Here is a 16965-nt window from a genome sequence, read left to right on the forward strand (position 1 = left end):
GAGATGAATGTAGATCTGAAGAGTTGTGCGTTTCTGAATAGGAGACACGCCACAGAGAGGTCTCCAGCCAATCAGGATACAGAACAGGGTTTAAAAAAGAAGCAGCATAATAGCTCTAAGAGAATGAATGAAACTGTGGTGTAGAAAGGGAAGACTGTCTTCAGTTCTATTTGACAGCGATTTTTGGAGGGTGGATTAAAATGTCAGCTTCTCGATCCTGTGGATAGATTGAAAAAAATAAAATAAAAATCATGCGTCTTGAACATTGATCGGGGGGCCAGACCAAATATGGAGGCGGGCCGGATCCAGCCTGCGAGCCGTGGTTTGCCCACCCCTGTTTTAAATTCATGGTAGTGTCAACGGTTTAAAAAGTGATCATAAAGGAGAAATTAATAATTGCGGTTTGAGCCCGGACGGAATTATATCACACTGCGTCAGTCAAAATCAGAATAGAGCTGTGAAAGTAAAAGCCTTTAACAAGAGTCGCAAGATTAGGTCTGCTTTGACATTTCCCACAAACCATCTTCCAACTGCGGGTACATGCGCTAGTATCGGTTAGCTACTGTCCAGTGTAAACACCATAAATGCGTGTGGAATCTTAAACGCTTCTTAATTGCTCGGTGTAAACGTAGGATAATTGTAAAAATGGGACTTTTTTGTCAAAAATGGACATTCGTAAAATTTTTTATTTTTCACCACTGAGAAAAAAGTTAATTTTGTCTTAGAGTTAAAGAAAATTCTCTATTTTTCCTGTTTTTAAACCTTTCTGTTAATCCATCTGTGAAAAAGGAAAGATGAGTCTGCTTCTTTTTCATCAATAATCCAAAAGAAACTATAGGATCCAGTTAAATCTTGAGGGCATGTTTTCAGTCATTGCTGATAACGCCGGGTTTCTGATCTCTGTTGTTGACTTTATGGTATATTAGTTCAGGCTTTTGTGCTTCTTTCCCCACTGCTGGTTTCTAATTTAAGTTTAAAGCTTCTGCCTCAGGAGTTGAAGTCTGTCGGGGTCTTGTTTAGGTCAGACCAGAGCCAGACACTGACGGGTGGATTGTTAAACTGGTGCGTTCTGGAGGCTGACTTGTGGATGTAACCTGTCAGTCTACCAGCAGAAGAGAGTTCTAACACTGCTGAGGAACAGCTGAAGTTAATTGTGGTGCTGAATTTTTTTGAGAAATTCTCAAGTCACAGTATGTGTCATGGAATGGAGATGCTAAACAAACAGGAATTTTTCTTTTACTGACATGTATGTGAGGGATTGGTGGTAAAACTGCAGCTTGTTTGTTGGTTTGTTTGTTTTTTCTGGTTCAGAAGTGGCTAGACACCAGGAATGCAACATTTGTCTAGTATTCCTCTATGGGTGGAGGCTCTAGATGCTCTCAGTGCCTCAGTCCACTTCTTGTGATGCATTTTGTTTGACACTCCTCTCTAGGCTGTTGTTGGAGCACCTTTTTGTACCACCCTTTTTTCTTCCACTCAATTTTCTGTTGATCTGCTTGGAGACAGCACTCTGTGGACAACCAGCTTCTTTAGCAAGGACCATTGGGCCTTTGCTTTTCCTGTGAATGGTGTTGATGACTGTTTTTACTGCAGATCTGTCAAATCCTCGCTCTTCTTCAAGACCGCATATTGACCAAGACTGAGGGAGCCTTTTAGTCCGATGGTTTAGCTCCAGTGTTGACATTATTTGAATTTCAGTGATTACAGTGTTACAGTGTTTATTGTGGGGGTTATGTCCTAAAATGACCCATAATGGGTGAAATCCTCAAAGTAGGACCATAGGCTGTAAAACTCCTCACTACACATTTTGTACAGTTTTCTCAGACAGACATAAACCTTTTCACACTTTTCTCTCTAACCCTTACCCTAACCCTAACTCTCAAAGTTTAAATCTTTGTAGAAAATAAGTCCAAGGGTTAAGGCTCAGGAAATGTTTGTGGATGTTGTAAGGTAAATGGCAGATTAGGATGTGACATCAAAATATTGAATTTTAACAATGTTGTAGTTTTCGGAGGCAGAATTTGGGGTTTTCTTATTTGTAAGCCATAATCAATACATTATAACTAGAAGAAAGAAATATGTCAATTTATGTTTAGTGATTTAATACAAAATACAACAACTTGAATTTTTTTAATTGACCTAAAACATAGCTTTTGACATCCAAAATTTTCTAGATTTACCAATAGAGTTGACATTTTCATTTTGACCCGTTCTGAAAGGCTCAATTGTATTTGCACTGTAGGTGATTCGCACCAGGGTTCAGTTGCAAGCAAACCCAGACTCTCGTTTTAATCGGACCAGATTTGCTTTCTTGCCTACCAACCAGAATTCCGATTAGACAGCAAAAACTCAGGTGCAGTCTGGATGTCAGAGTGAATGTACTCCAAAGGAGAATGCTACCTATGCCTGTCCACATCTTTGTAGAGGGTACAAAGGCTTTCCAATGTCATCTGTCTGATATAACGTCTCCATGTCTGACATGACATCTTTTCTTGGTCAATAACACTTCATAAGGATGGCCATGGAAGTCCCACCAGATGTCCAAAACATCTCAACTGGTTCCTCCCATGTGGAGGATTAAGTGGGGTTAGTTGAACAGAAAAGGATGTCTACATCAAACACAGAGGCATAAATACTGACTTCCTTATGTTCTAAAAATGTGTATATTCATATTTAAGTACAGTTTTCTAAAACATTTGTGTTTTATTGAATCATTCCCTTGTGTTTTGTTAATTTCACTCCAAACTAAGTAATAGTGACAATATATTGCATGAACTGCTACATTGCATTATTGCTTATTATTAGTGCGCCATCTGTCTCGCAGATGATGTTGGATATCACACACATAGAGGCCACTTATCTGCTCTGAAACCAGCTGTGACAGAAGTGATAAACAGATAATGCTATGATAAAGTTTTAATGCACCTACTGACAAATTTCCATATGGTCGGGGTGGATCTTTACATCATCGGTGGAGAACAGACAGCTGGCTAATTCTTTTTAGTCACAGATTACAGCGTTTTCTCGTGAGCCTCCAAAAATGGGGCACTTGGAGGAAAAGGAGCACAATGCCATTGTGTTTTCTGGCTGCAGTGCTCCTCGTTGACTCCACGAGCCCGTTGGGTTTCCTCCTGTTTGCAGAGACACCCCCCCCCCCCCCCCCCCCCCACACACACACGGATGCACACGCTCTTGGAAACATCAGAGCGGACCTTACCGTGGAAATTGAGATGCACACCTCATACTGTTTTTGCTTGTGAGACACTAACGCTGATGGCTTCCGACAGCTTTGATACGGCCACTAAATAACACTCATCCATCTTTCCTTCCTCTGAACTAAAATGTGGCATTTAGATAAGCGAGCCGATGGAAAAACTATTCCGAGTGTAGAGTTGCGAACGTGCTGTTAATCTTTTTGATGTGCCTGATCCCACACCCTGTTTATTCATCGCACACCTGTGCTGATTTATAGACTTGCAGAAATTGAATACACAGTATCTCATAGAGTTGACACACTTTAGGGTCACGTTTGGTTAAGGCAACGGTGTAACCAGGACTGCGCAACGCCTCGCTTTGAGGGTATCTCCTTCCTGATTTACTTTCTGCTTTACAATCCTGTGACATTTAACAGCACAACAGGTTTTTATTGGAAAACCTTACCGACATATGATTTTTCACTCAATCAGAACAAAACTCAGAGGCCCAATGAAATGTGTTTCAATCCAGGACTTCTTAAAGCAGAGACAATGATCTTAAACTTTAGACTTTTTTTTCTCATTTTGCAAAAGATGTTTATGTCGTATAAATATAAAAATTCTTTGCATTAGTCCTTATGGGACACTTTTTCTTTCTGTTTTGGACTTCTCATGAAAACATTATGGTTGCAAATGCTTTTATTCCTCACAGGAGCAGTAAAATAACTTAAGTTCAACCTGGGGATTAGTAAATAAGTTACCAAATGCTTTTCTTTGGCTCCATGGAACTTTGTTCTTATTTAAATATTAGCGATTCATTAATTTTAAACATATTGAACTGTTTGTTTCTAGTTTTTGGTCTAAAGTAAGTGAAAACACCACAGTTCACTGTGTTACCAAACCTTCTAAATTATTAATATATTATCCATATGATGCATTTCAGATACTCAGTGACTATTAAAAAATTACACTAAAATAAAACAGATTAAAACGCAAAATTATAAAGATTAGGATACACCAAAAAGTGGATGTTTTAATATTTTATGATTCATTTTTGTATTGGTTGAAAGGATTCTTGTGAAATCGGGGCGTGGCTAAAATTGGGGCGTGGCCCGTTTATTGACATGAGGACAGGCCTAATTTGCCGCTTAATTAGCTTCACTGTGACAGGAAACAAGTCAATTATTCTGGAATTTCGAATTTCCTTTTGTCAAAAAATAAAATAAAACTTTTATCCATTGACACCGTGATGTCATAATTTATATTCACGTACTTGTTTTTGCTTCTGAGTAGATGCCAAATTACTGTATTTTTTCAGCCGAAGTGGTTGGATGCATGTTTACATCAATAGGCGTCAAGAGGCTTTGAGCAAGATTTTACATTTAAAAGTGGTGCATGACAGAATTTACATGATAATTTTTTTTTTAAATAATAGGTTCAACATTTCAGCTGTATTTCACTTTGTGAGCCGCGACTTTGTGCAGCAGCAGCCCATCAGGATGTGGAGCAGAACAGAGAGTCCTTCTAAAGCCCATTCTGGTGTCATTAAATGACTGAAGCTTAAACACACATCACTCTCAATGAGTGCACTTGGTGCTCAGGATGATCCTGCGACACAAGTACTGAGGTTTTCCAAAGCAGAGGATATATTTTAAATTATATGCCCCTCTGACTGTCTTACCATCACAGTTTTTAGTTACTCAGACTCCTGGGGTCACAATTTGTCTTAGAATTGCTAGAATTGATTCTTATTCCATTACAGTCTTCTTTTTCTTCCGGGGGCTCCCTTTAGGGATCACCACAACAAATCATCCGGCTCCATCTAACCCTCTCTCCTGCTTCCAACCACCCTCATGTTCTCCTAAACTACATCCATGTACCGCCTCTTTGCTCTTTGTCTAGGCTTCCCTCCTGGCAGCTCCAATCCTTTTACCAACATCATCAGAAAGTGTCCAAACATCCATCATGAGCTGTTCCTCTGATAGATTCATTCCTCATCCTATCCGTCCTCCCAAAGACGACTTCTTCCATATTTCTATTGCACTTTTAGAACTTGTCAACACATTTCCATGTGCTCTGCAGCTCCCTGTGTTTCCACCTGCTGTCCTCTTATGCTACGTTCACACCGTCCATGTGACTGCACATTTGAGCGCATTCCTTAACATGCGTTTAGCAAATGGTGTTCACACTGGACTGTCGCTACCCGATACGAATGCATGTACCGGCAGTTGGAAAAGGCTTGTTGCAAATTGTCGTGGAGGTGCAAATCTGGCCAATCGTGCTCCAGGCTTTTTTTTTCACAGCTCTATTCTGATACATGACCGAGTCATATAATTCTGGCCGGTCATAAACTGTAATTACTCATTTTTGCGGAAATGAACAATTTCAAACTGTTGGCCCAAAGGCACATTATCCATACATCATCACCGAATTCGAGTGTCTTATTGGTCAAAGTTGAACCAGGTTTAACTTTCAATCTGTGTTCAGTGGACATGAGTTTTGTGCATAGAGCCCGAAAACAATCTTAAAAAAGTGTACACCAATGCATGAACGCGAGAGTTTTAAATGCAGAGGCTCCAGACACACATATACCTGCGTTCATATTGATTTTTCATTGAAAGTGGTCACTTGAACACATGTTGCTGATGCCGCTGTGAATGTAGCTTCACTGCTCCAGTTTTTCCTGCAAACCTTTTTCTTTAAACACTCCCGAACATCTTCATTTTACCATTAAATCTCCTGATCTGCTTTCGTCTGACACACCAAGTACTTACTGATCACTTTAGCTGTCCGATCATCTGGGAGAACCTCCTGATCTCCCAAAGTCTGTTTCAGCTCCTTCTTAAAAGCAATATAGCACTCCTCCTTTTTTTTCTGTCCTTTTCTTGTCCTCGTCATCTTACTTACCACCGGGGTCATCCTCTGTCTGGTGACAGTCCCCAGCCAACACTTTGTAGTCAGTAATCTTTCAGATTATAGCACCTGCTCAAGACCATAAGAATTGATGTGCTTTTCCTCCGGTCTGCTGTGGAGATGAACAAATGAATCAGCTGGTTTCCATGTTTGCGTTTGTCATTTTTTCAAATTATTCTGAGGCTGTGACATCAGAAAGTTTGATTAGACTGTTGTTTCTCTGACACTGCACTTTATTTATTAGTTGCTAAAACAATTACTGACGATTTTGAATGTTTCTATCATACGGTGAAAAAATATAGTCAGTGGGATGGATTTAAACATAAAAAGCAGACTCATAAAGTGCATACATCAGCATCGAACCCAAACGGCTTGACTTCTAATCCGAGGCGTGCAGTGAAAGCAGATGCAGACTCATGTGCACATATAGTTTATTACACTCAGCTGTGATTAATAAAGCCCCCTTCCTCTGCATGTGATAGATGGGAAAAAAATGTATGGACTGTTTACTGTTCTACTGAAGGGACATTTTTCAAAGCCATCACACATTTGGACTGTATTTTAATGTAAGCCAAACTCACCCACGGATGAGACGGCTTACAAACGCCCGTATGATAATGAGCTGGAGAACTGTGCGACCTCCGGTAACTTTGATGTGGAGCCTTTGTTCTTCAGCAATCAAAGGTAATTATTTAAATCTAGGCTTTTTACTTTGTGGTACAAACTGTGTGTTTGGATCAAGTTTGACATGTCCTTGGTGTTCCCTCACTTTTTGACTCTAATTTACAAATGAAACCATTTACTTCTTAGATTTGAAAAGCAAATCTAAGACCTTTTGAGTCTTTGTGTGTAGTTTGACTGATCTCCATCTCTCTATAGACCATCCCAGGGTACTCTGACAAAAAAATAATCCAGATTTTTATTCTTAGAATCAAATCATTTCCTTTTGCAGTGATTTAATTATTGTTTGTTAATGAATAAATGTATTTATTGTTGTATGGTTTTTCCTTCTGCGTTCATGTCGCCTTGTTTACTTTTCCAAGTCAAATTTAGTCTCTTGCCTACATTAATGTATGCGTTTCTGCTCTAGTATGGAGATGAGCTATGCTGCCTTTTATATTGTGTTAAGGGGGTCTCAATAAACAAACCAAGCAAAATTAGAAATGGAAAAAAGTTTACATGTCTGGAATGTCATCACCCACTGTGAGTTAAAGACAAATGCCCAAAAAAAGGGGTATATTTTAGGAATGGCTGCATATTTATGAACTAAATATACTTTTGGGTTGACTGAAGCTATAGCACATGCAAGGGACTTAATGGAATGAAAGTTTTTAATTTTTCCATGTCAAATCCTTTATTTTCTGAGTAGGAAGTGCCACTTTTAGCGTCCACACAACAATTATTTTTACGGCATGATTTTGCTTTACACAAACAGGAAGCAGCTACTTCCCGCCTGCAGCTGTGTGTATACCAGCATCAGAAATATCGGAAGTCCTTCCAGCAAACAAACTAAAGTCGCTGAAGAGGAAAGCTCTGATTAGGTCGTTTTCTTCTTGGGAATAAACTCAAATCTAATGTCAACATCCTCCTTGATGACGCAGGCCACACCAGTATTCAGCTGGAGCTGGCAGAGACCAACTACGGCTGGATTTGACCGAACTAGGAAGACAGAGGAGAGGAAATGTCAGGAAAAGGGATTGAAAGCGGACGTGTGAAAACAGCTGTAGTAAGGAGAAAGTTAAGCAGAGGAAAGAGCAGAGCTCCGTAACTCAGCCCTGAATGGGTCAATAGAAACAAGCAGAAAGCAAAGACCTGCTCCAATAATTGAGTTCAGTTACTCGGAGTGTGAAAAGCACCAGAGCAGCAAAACTGAGGCATAACTCGATAAGACTGGAGGTTGGATTTATGACATGTGTGATCAACAACTGAGATTCCTCCATATCTGCGGCTCCCAGGAGGGCTGGGAGCTGTGGATCCAACCCGAGGGACAGCAAAGGCACCTTGTATATAGTCCTCGCCACTGGGGGGGGGGGGGGGGGGGGGGGGGGGGGGGCTTGCCGTGGACAATCAGGGTTTGGATCGATGCAGCCAACTGCAAGCCTTTGGAGATAATGGAGAATAGAACATGCAGGGAACTGTACTTTTTGCTGGCTGTGGGGACCAACAGCGTACAAGCCCGGCGGAATGGCTTTCAGGGGAATCTCATTTACACAGTCTCACCATGTGAATGTGCAAATACATTCAGGCAAAATGGGGAAAATGTCATCTACCACTGGCTGAGTTATGTTCCCTCCATTGTTTTGCATGCGCTCTGTTTTTTAGGGCTTGATTGGAGGCAGTTCATGCTTCATTAGCTTTAACAAAAGCCGCGTGTGACATTTCTGTGCACAGACTTTTTTTTCCACGTTTTCTGTTGTTTCAGTCCCCTCAAAAAAGGGCTTTTATGATGGGTGGAGATGGCGAAAAGGCTACACCCAATACCTCCCCACCCCTCTCTGTTTCATCCCAAGCAAGAAAATGAGTGAAGATGGGCAGAAAAGTTGGCTGCCGTTCAGGCGGACTCTCTCATCGGCCCACAGGACGCCTTTGAGTGTCCCCCAGAGGAGCAGCCGCTGCGTTTTATTACAGCGTGAAATGGGGAGTGAAGGGCCGCTATGGTTGTTCCCACTTAACCATGCAGAGTTTATCTCCATCAGCTAGAACAATAAGAAGACAAAAGAAGAAATGAGGTGTTTTTGTCAAGGCAAACATCTGGAGAAACAAGCTGGCGCCCACGTTTACACATTGGCATTTGTGCCCCTTTTGGGTCAAATTTGCCCTGAAATGCATTCAAATAGAGTCATTACAAGCGTTCTTGGTGGGACGCAAACAGATGGTGGCTGCAGGTTTGTTTGAGGGAAACCAGACGCTGGCGCTCGCACCAAGCTCAAACGCCATGTCCAGCTCAGTTATGTTCCTCTCCGCTTCCAAAGCGTGTTTTCCCAAATCGTGTGCCAGGATTCAAACACTCGCATTTGGCAGCAGCGCTGTGGAAGTTGTTTCAAACATTCAGAGGTCCATTGATAAGAGTTGCTGCAGTGTTTATTAGCCAACGATGGGGTTCGCTAATAAGTTTCTCATCAAATTGTGTTTTTAACATGTTCCTGTGGTATTTTTCTGATGATGGAGGTCATAAATTAGGCTTAAAATTGCATTTCTGAGTATTTCTTTATTCAAATTGTGAATCAGGTTTAGACAAAAAAATGTAACTTTGCGACAATAGGTGAGCCACAAGCCCCCTGCTCTGATCCATTCTGATGCATCCACTTGCAGACAAATAGATCAAGGTACGTCTTTTTCCTCGTCTGTTCTGAAATCTGGATTAAAAAAAACTAAAAAAAATCTGTACAGCTGGACAGCTCCAATATTGCTCACCATTTTTGTTGCACCGCTAAAATTCGGTTGGGGTTGTGAGGGGCTGTAAGCTAGTGGGAGAGAGTTTAAACAAAGGGCTGATGGGAGGTCAGGGCAGCCTTACAGGCAAATCTCTGACAGACTACTGCAGCTCTACAGAAACTATGTCCTAGAAAACGACACAGGTTTGTTACATTTTGGCCAAAAAGGGCAACATCATAATTAAAAGACCCGTGGGAACACTTTCACATTAGATCAAAAGATCATTAGAGGGGGACTTTAACAAATGTTCACACCTATTTCTACAGAACACTGAGGCACGAGATGTTACCGCCCCCAAAAATGAGATTCTGTCTCCAGCATTTTCCTCCCCAAACATCAAACTATGTGAACAGGAATTTGGGACCTTGATTGATGAGATCACCTTTGTAATTATATCCAACCGCCTTGTTTGTTTTGGCAAAGAATCTGTCGTCGGGGCTTCTCCTCTCTGCTTAAATGACAGGTTGGGGTCGTGGCTGAGGGGGGGGGGGGGGGTGATGCTGACAGACTGTCAGTTACCAACACACCTGCATGAGCCGTCTGTCTCAACACACACATCTGTCTGTTTATTCCAAAGCCGCCGTTTCTGATTCGGCTCCTCTTTCAACAAAAGCAACTGTCTTGGTTAGGAAAAAAGGATAATTTCCTGCGTGTTTATCAGTTGGGAATGAATTGGCCTGGAGCGCTGAAGAGAAAAAAAAATAAAGAAATGCTTGTTGGCAGTGTGGGTGAGACGACACAACCCACTGGCAGCATTCGGAGCTGTGTCGCAATCTCTCATGCAGCCTGTCATCCGAGCATCTCCGGATAATTCTGTTTTCACTCCTGATCGTTGTGCAGCAAACAGGAATTCTTCCCTGAGAAAAGCCCGCCATTCAGTCCGTGCACAGAAGATCTGTCAATGAGGAAAATGAGCCTGATCCCCAGGCTTATGTCTGTATGTTCAGTCATTTGTAGTGGGGATTTGTTGGCTTTTTAACATGTGCGTCTCCTTTAGATGCTGCTGCATTTACTGCCTCATAACCTCCATGAAGTGGAGAGCCGCTTCAACAAGCCTGGGAGGCTGCGACAAAACCGCCTCCACTTTTAGAAGATGCAAAAAAAGAGTTAATGATATAAAGTTGCCTCATTATTAAAAGCAGATGATGTTTTAAACTGCGTTGACTTGGACATTGCAGTAAAGCTTGTATGTCATCTTAAATCCCTAAAGTGCTGCAGTGCTTTCACCTGATCAGCTCCATTGAAACCACATTAGCTTTCTTTGGAACCCTCTTCTGTCGTAACCCTCCGAGGCGTCCAATTTTTTCTCGCAAGCTTCCTTCATTTCATCGCGTAACATCTATCGCCGTGAAATAATTAGGCGAACACCCTTGCTCCTCTCCTCCTCCTCAGCTCCCTCGAACCGTTAAAAGACTCGGCACACCGTCCACGCCGAGTGTATGGGCTGTCGGAGACGGGACCGGGCTCGGCGACGACGGCTGAGGATAATTGAGTGCTGGCAGGCGCGTGCATGCTGCTGATTGCAGCATGTTTCTCCAGAGCCAAGGTTTATGTTTCATCATGTACCCGTCCACCGCACTCCATAAAAAGCAAATAAACTTCTCACTGGTATGGTATAATAATGACAGAGCTGGCTAATGAGTGAATTAAAGAGTAATAAATACATAAATTCAGCTGTGGCGGCCTGACTGAGAGGTGAAATGTTCTTACATCATCTGTAGTGTTTAATGCCTCTTCTACTGTATGGTAAATGCCCTCATTCTTTACAGAGCTCCCCAAAAAGCCCATATTCTGTCCTAATCTGTTGGACCATCTTTCTTTTTGCCAAAAGTAGATTTTGTCTTCATCCTTTTTTTAGAGAATGAGCTAAAGTGTGTTATTGATTGTGCCTCAACGAAGGAGTTGATGAAAGAGTTGATGTTAACGGGGCTGAATAAGTGACTTTGGCAGCTTGGTTGTTGGTGCGGTCGGCAGCCTGGCAGTGGTCCTCTCTTCTCTGTCGCTTAAGCCAGCGAAGGCGGCAGCAGCAGGATACGAGACCCCCCCCCCCCCCCCCCCCCCCCTTGAACCCTCCCTGCAGCAGGGAGAGCTCGATGCTGTTGGGTGTACATCGTCATTTTGTGTTAGATTACATTTACTTTCATGGCAGGGGATTCGTTCAGGGTTGGCTGTTGCATTAAAAGCGAGAGGGGCTTGGCCACGCTGATGAACACATATTAAACCGTGCTATCCTGTTATGTTTAGTAAGGTGACTTTATCCACTACAATGAAAATCGTATTTTTAGTGGTCTTAACATGTTCTCTTTCTCATGATGGAGGACAAATATAAAGGAGAAAAGGGTTAAATTGTGTTTCTGTGTGCTTCTTTATTCAAATTGCTGTGAACCAGGAGCAGACAAAAAAAATGCAGTTGGAAAAAGCTTGTAGCCGTGACATAGACGCACTTCCTGTTTCGCTCCATTCTGGTCCAATCTCTACTAGTGGGCGTCCTCATTTTCCATCCACGAAAAATTCCATCCAACACGCTCTCCTTTACATCCAAGCTGAAATGTGGCTTAAAACTGTACGGCTGAATAGCTCCCTGAATGCTTGTTGCACCGGTAATGTTAGGTTGGGGGTGCGAAGGGTTGCAAGCTAGCAGGAAGGTGTCAAACGTGTTAGCGGATGGATGACGGGAAGTAGGGGCAGGCTTACTCCATGTCAACTGTCCCGCCCACAAGTGAGATGCGGATTTATAATAAACTCCTGCAGCTCTGCAGAAACAATGTCCTAGAATTTTTTTACAATTTTGCCTAAAAATAACATAATCATAATTAAAAGACCACTGGAGACGCTTTTACAATAGATCAAAGATGAACAGAGTGCCACTTTAAGCTGCCTGAATGTTGATATTCTGATTCTGTCTTGTGCCTGTTTGACACATTGACTATAAATGTGTTTTATAATATGTGAATCCTCTTAAATCCCCACTCTGTTTGTCTTTCATCTATTGTAAAAGCGTCTCCTTTTAGTTGGGATTACGCCACTTAGCCAAAATCAAAAACCGGTGTTGTTTTTCAGATCATTGCCGCAGAGCACTGAGAGCTCTCTGTTTACGAGTTCTCCTGCTAGCTTAAAGCTCCTTACACCCCCAACCTAACATAACCAGTGCAACAAAAGTGGCGAGCAACATCAAAGCTATCCAGCTGCACAGTTTTGAGTCAGAAACCAGCTCAGACAAGGAAAACAAAGACGTACATGGATCTATTTGTCTACAGGTGGATGCATCAGAATGGAGCAGAGCATGGAGCTTGTGGGTTATCGTCGTAGGTTATACGTCACACCTGCAATTATTTTCAAACAGCATTTCCTTATCTGCCTCTGATTCACAACAATTCGAATAAATAAAAATTAGGAAAGGCAATTTTGAGCTTAATTTTCTTTCTAAATGTCCACCATCATCAGAAGAATGGCACACGAAGATGTTAAAAACACCATCCGAGTGGGTCTTTTAGGGTCTCTGACCACCGCTGGTGAGGGGTCCGTGTCAAGTCCAGACATGAGCATGAAAGCAGGCTGCATGATGACAAAGTGTAGACAGGATGGGAAGCCAGAAGCGCGAAGGTGTGAAAAGAGAATCTGCATGAAGCAAACCCAACCAGAAACAGATTTCTAGTTCACTTTGCTTTCTTTGCTTCTTAAGGCTTGGTTGGTACCATACACCTTCAACAGAAAGGAGGGGTTAGTTGTTCATCTGTTGTTCATGGTTGTAAAAAATGAGCACAATTTTTTTCCTTACAGTGCCTTGAGCCCTGCAAGGAATCGTGGGACCTGAAGGAGAACCAGTGCCAAGATTTATGTGAGGTATGTGCTTTCCTCAGATCTGAGTTCAAAGTAACTTTTTCTACACTGCATGGAGAGTTAAAGCAGTCTAATGTACCCGCTGCTGCAGTGAGTCATGGCTGAAGCGTAAACAGGACAGTTAACTCAAAGAGAGGCCTGTTTGTAGCGAGGAAAATGCATTTCAAAAGGTGACATCTATTTTCCCTCTGTTTGTTGCCTTTCTTATTGCACAGCCCCTTTTTCCCAAGAAGCACTACGAGTGTCTGACGAGCTGCGAGTTTTTGAAGTCTGTGGAGGGTGTGAAGCAAGGCGACTGTCCAGCCCCAGAGAAGGCCAGTGGGTTTGCTGCAGCCTGTGTGGAGAGCTGCGAGGAGGACGGAGAGTGCTCTGCCGTCAAGAAGTGCTGCTCCAATGGCTGTGGCCACACCTGTCAGCTCCCCAAGAACCTCTACAAAGGTGACGGAGAGGCAAATTAACTTGAAACACATCGGCGTTCAACTTCCACTCTGTGGACGTGCAAGAATTTGATTCTGCTGGTTAAAAAAAAAACTGAAACAAAAAAGAAATTTCAAAGATTCAAACTGAAACCAGATGTGTAGAGATTACAGATTACTTGTTACTGTGTTCAATAGTAACTTTACAATAATTCCTGCCTCAGATTTGAACTCCGTTATCCAAATCTTTTATTGATGTCACATTAATTAACGTGATTTTTCTGGTCATTTTTTTTCTAAATGTTTGTTTAAATTTTAATTCAATGAATAAAAAGATAAATTGCTAATGCTGATCAGACAAATTTTGGTAGTATAGACTCAGGCTAGCTTGCTAGGATTATTTGGCATTCTAACAGTTGTTCTAAGCTAATTTCAGTGTTCCCAAAGCGGCGACTTTCTAGCTATATCTAGCAGCTTTCCCGACCCCGTTGACGATTTAGGTTTTCAAAAGCAACTGGCGACAAATCTGGCTAATTTTCCTGGAGTTGCTGGAGACTTTTCTGGTGTTTGGCGACTCAAATCTTAAGCATGTATTGTTGAGCCATTTCTGCTCTAACCATGCAGGAGTCAATGCTAATGTGGGTTCCCGCCTACCCCAGGGCACTCTTGGACAGTCGGTGCAGCACTTGGCACCTCAGCAGCTGTGGTATTGCGGCGCGAGTTCCACAGTGCTTCATGATTTATACTGAAATGTATCATGCGCTGCCCTGCGACACACTGGCGACACACTGGCGACCTGTCTAGGGTGTACCCTGCCTTAGTCCAACAGTAGCCTGGACAGACTCCGGCAGCCCCGTGACCCTGAAATAGGGGGTAAAGAAAAGGGATGGATGGATGGATGGATGGAAGGAAGGAAGGGTTGATGGATGGATGGATGGATGGATGGATGGATGGATGGATGGATGGATGGATGGATGGATGGATGGAAGGAAGGGTTGATGGATGGATGGATGGATGGATGGATGGATGGATGGATGGATGGATGGATGGATGGAAGGGTTGATGGATGGATGGATGGATGGATGGATGGATGGATGGATGGATGGATGGATGGATGGAAAGGTTGATGGATGGATGGATGGATGGATGGAAGGAAGGAAGGGTTGATGGATGGATGGATGGATGGAAGGAAGGGTTGATGGATGGATGGATGGATGGATGGATGGATGGATGGAAGGAAGGGTTGATGGATGGATGGATGGATGGATGGATGGATGGATGGATGGATGGATGGAAGGGTTGATGGATGGATGGATGGATGGATGGATGGATGGATGGATGGATGGAAAGGTTGATGGATGGATGGATGGATGGATGGAAGGAAGGAAGGGTTGATGGATGGATGGATGGATGGAAGGAAGGGTTGATGGATGGATGGATGGATGGATGGAAGGAAGGGTTGATGGATGGATGGATGGATGGAAGGAAGGAAGGGTTGATGGATGGATGGATGGATGGATGGATGGATGGATGGATGGAAGGAAGGGTTGATGGATGGATGGATCAATCACTGGCAATATTGCAAGACTTGCCACCTCTGATGGGTCACGGAATCAAGATGCTTTGTTTATTTGTTATTTCGTTGACCCTTTTAGTCAGCTCCATTTGAGGGGGACTCAGACTTTTTCAGAGTCAAAGTGCTCAACAGAGATGCTTAGAGGAGTCACGGAGAAGATAAAATGTTTTTTTCCTCTCTGAAATAGAATTAGGTTATTGGTATTCATTTCCCCCAAAGGCTGTGGCGATGGCATCATTTAGCTAAACCTTTCTGAGCCAAAAGCCACTTTTCTTACTGAGGAGTAAAAAAAATCTGTCAAGGATTTAAGAAGTTTATTGTTAGGATTAATATAGCTTGTTTAGCTAAATTTGGCGTACCAGTGTGTTAAGTAAATATGGAACACCGGAGCTTTAGCTCTTGTATTTATATTCTTTCAACTACTATAACTCTTTAATTGTTTTTGCCTAATTAACGTAATTCCAGCTGAGGAAAGCAGCCTTGTGCTGGTATGCAACACTTTACGGTGGCTAAGTGCTTACACAATCCACATAAATTAGCTGATTCTGTCGCAGAAAAGCTATACAACACATTACTAACATAAAGTGTATATCGGTGCAAAGACGATAAAACTGCACTTTTTTCCAGCTCTATTGTAGTGCAAAAGCTACAATAGAAGTGATCTGTTACTGTAATATTGTACATTTGTAATTCAGTACTTGCCCTGCTTATTGTAATTGTCTGGAATAGATTAACTCTACCATAATCAGTGAGACTAATAATTCAAATTTAGACATAATCCAGAAGTAATCCTGTAAATGGAAAAATGTATCTGTCACCACCAGGTTGGGATTATGACACATGAAGTAACTTGAGGTTTGAATGAAAGCTGGTCTCAATGGGGATCATCACCATCTTCCAAATAACCCCTGGAACCACAATGTTAACATCTGGTCAGGAGAGCATTTCACAGTCCACATGCCTAAAGACGTAGACCCGCCTGGATGCCTGGTATTACTTTCACGAGCTGCAAACGGGGCCTTCATTTTGGCCTGATGGTTGGCATTGTTGCCAAAGAACAACATTTCACTTTACAACTTTACCAACAGTGTCGTTCTTTGTGTTCTTTGTTTGCATAGTTTCACTGTGCCCGCATTTAGGTTTGCATCATGGAAAAAGTGACACGTTTGCCATTTTTGCTCGGTTTATTTTGTTGAGTGCAGTCATGCTAAGTTTAAGAATGAATCCTTCATTTAGAATGCAGGAAAAAATGTTGCAGAAGTTATCAAGCACAGCGTTAAAATAAAACTTTCTGACCTTTTCTGTTCTGCAGCCTTTGATTTAGCTCTTTTTTAAACCTTTTGAACATTTGTGAAGAGCGGCGGTCAGAGAAATGCACAATACTCCTTTATCGCTCTTCTCTGGCTTTAAAGAAAAAGTGAATAATATAAAAGAAAAATTGATGTTGAATTAAATTTATTTCATTTTGTGTAATTCAGCTAGTAGACTTAGGTGACCCTGTTTATAGCACTGCTAACCCTTCACTGATTTTTGCATGAAGTATTGTCAGAGTCAATGTCATTTGGAGATTCAACATGAAAATGGTTTAATC

The 16965-nt window shown here is 42.1% G+C and overlaps 1 protein-coding gene across 2 annotated transcripts in view; it reads left to right on the forward strand.

Annotated features, from left to right (window-relative positions):
• anos1 (anosmin 1) overlaps nucleotides 1–16965 on the forward strand; it is a 63827-nt gene that overhangs the window by 17155 nt on the left and 29707 nt on the right. For both annotated transcript variants that reach the window (XM_011489541.4, NM_001104849.1), the window contains 2 exon segments: nucleotides 13323–13385; nucleotides 13598–13820. In XM_011489541.4, coding sequence (XP_011487843.2) covers nucleotides 13323–13385; nucleotides 13598–13820 — 286 coding nt within the window.

This window comes from Oryzias latipes, chromosome 21, assembly GCF_053564925.1.
Source record: "Oryzias latipes strain Hd-rR chromosome 21, Olatipes_Hd-rR_3.1".
Taxonomy (NCBI): domain Eukaryota; kingdom Metazoa; phylum Chordata; class Actinopteri; order Beloniformes; family Adrianichthyidae; genus Oryzias; species Oryzias latipes.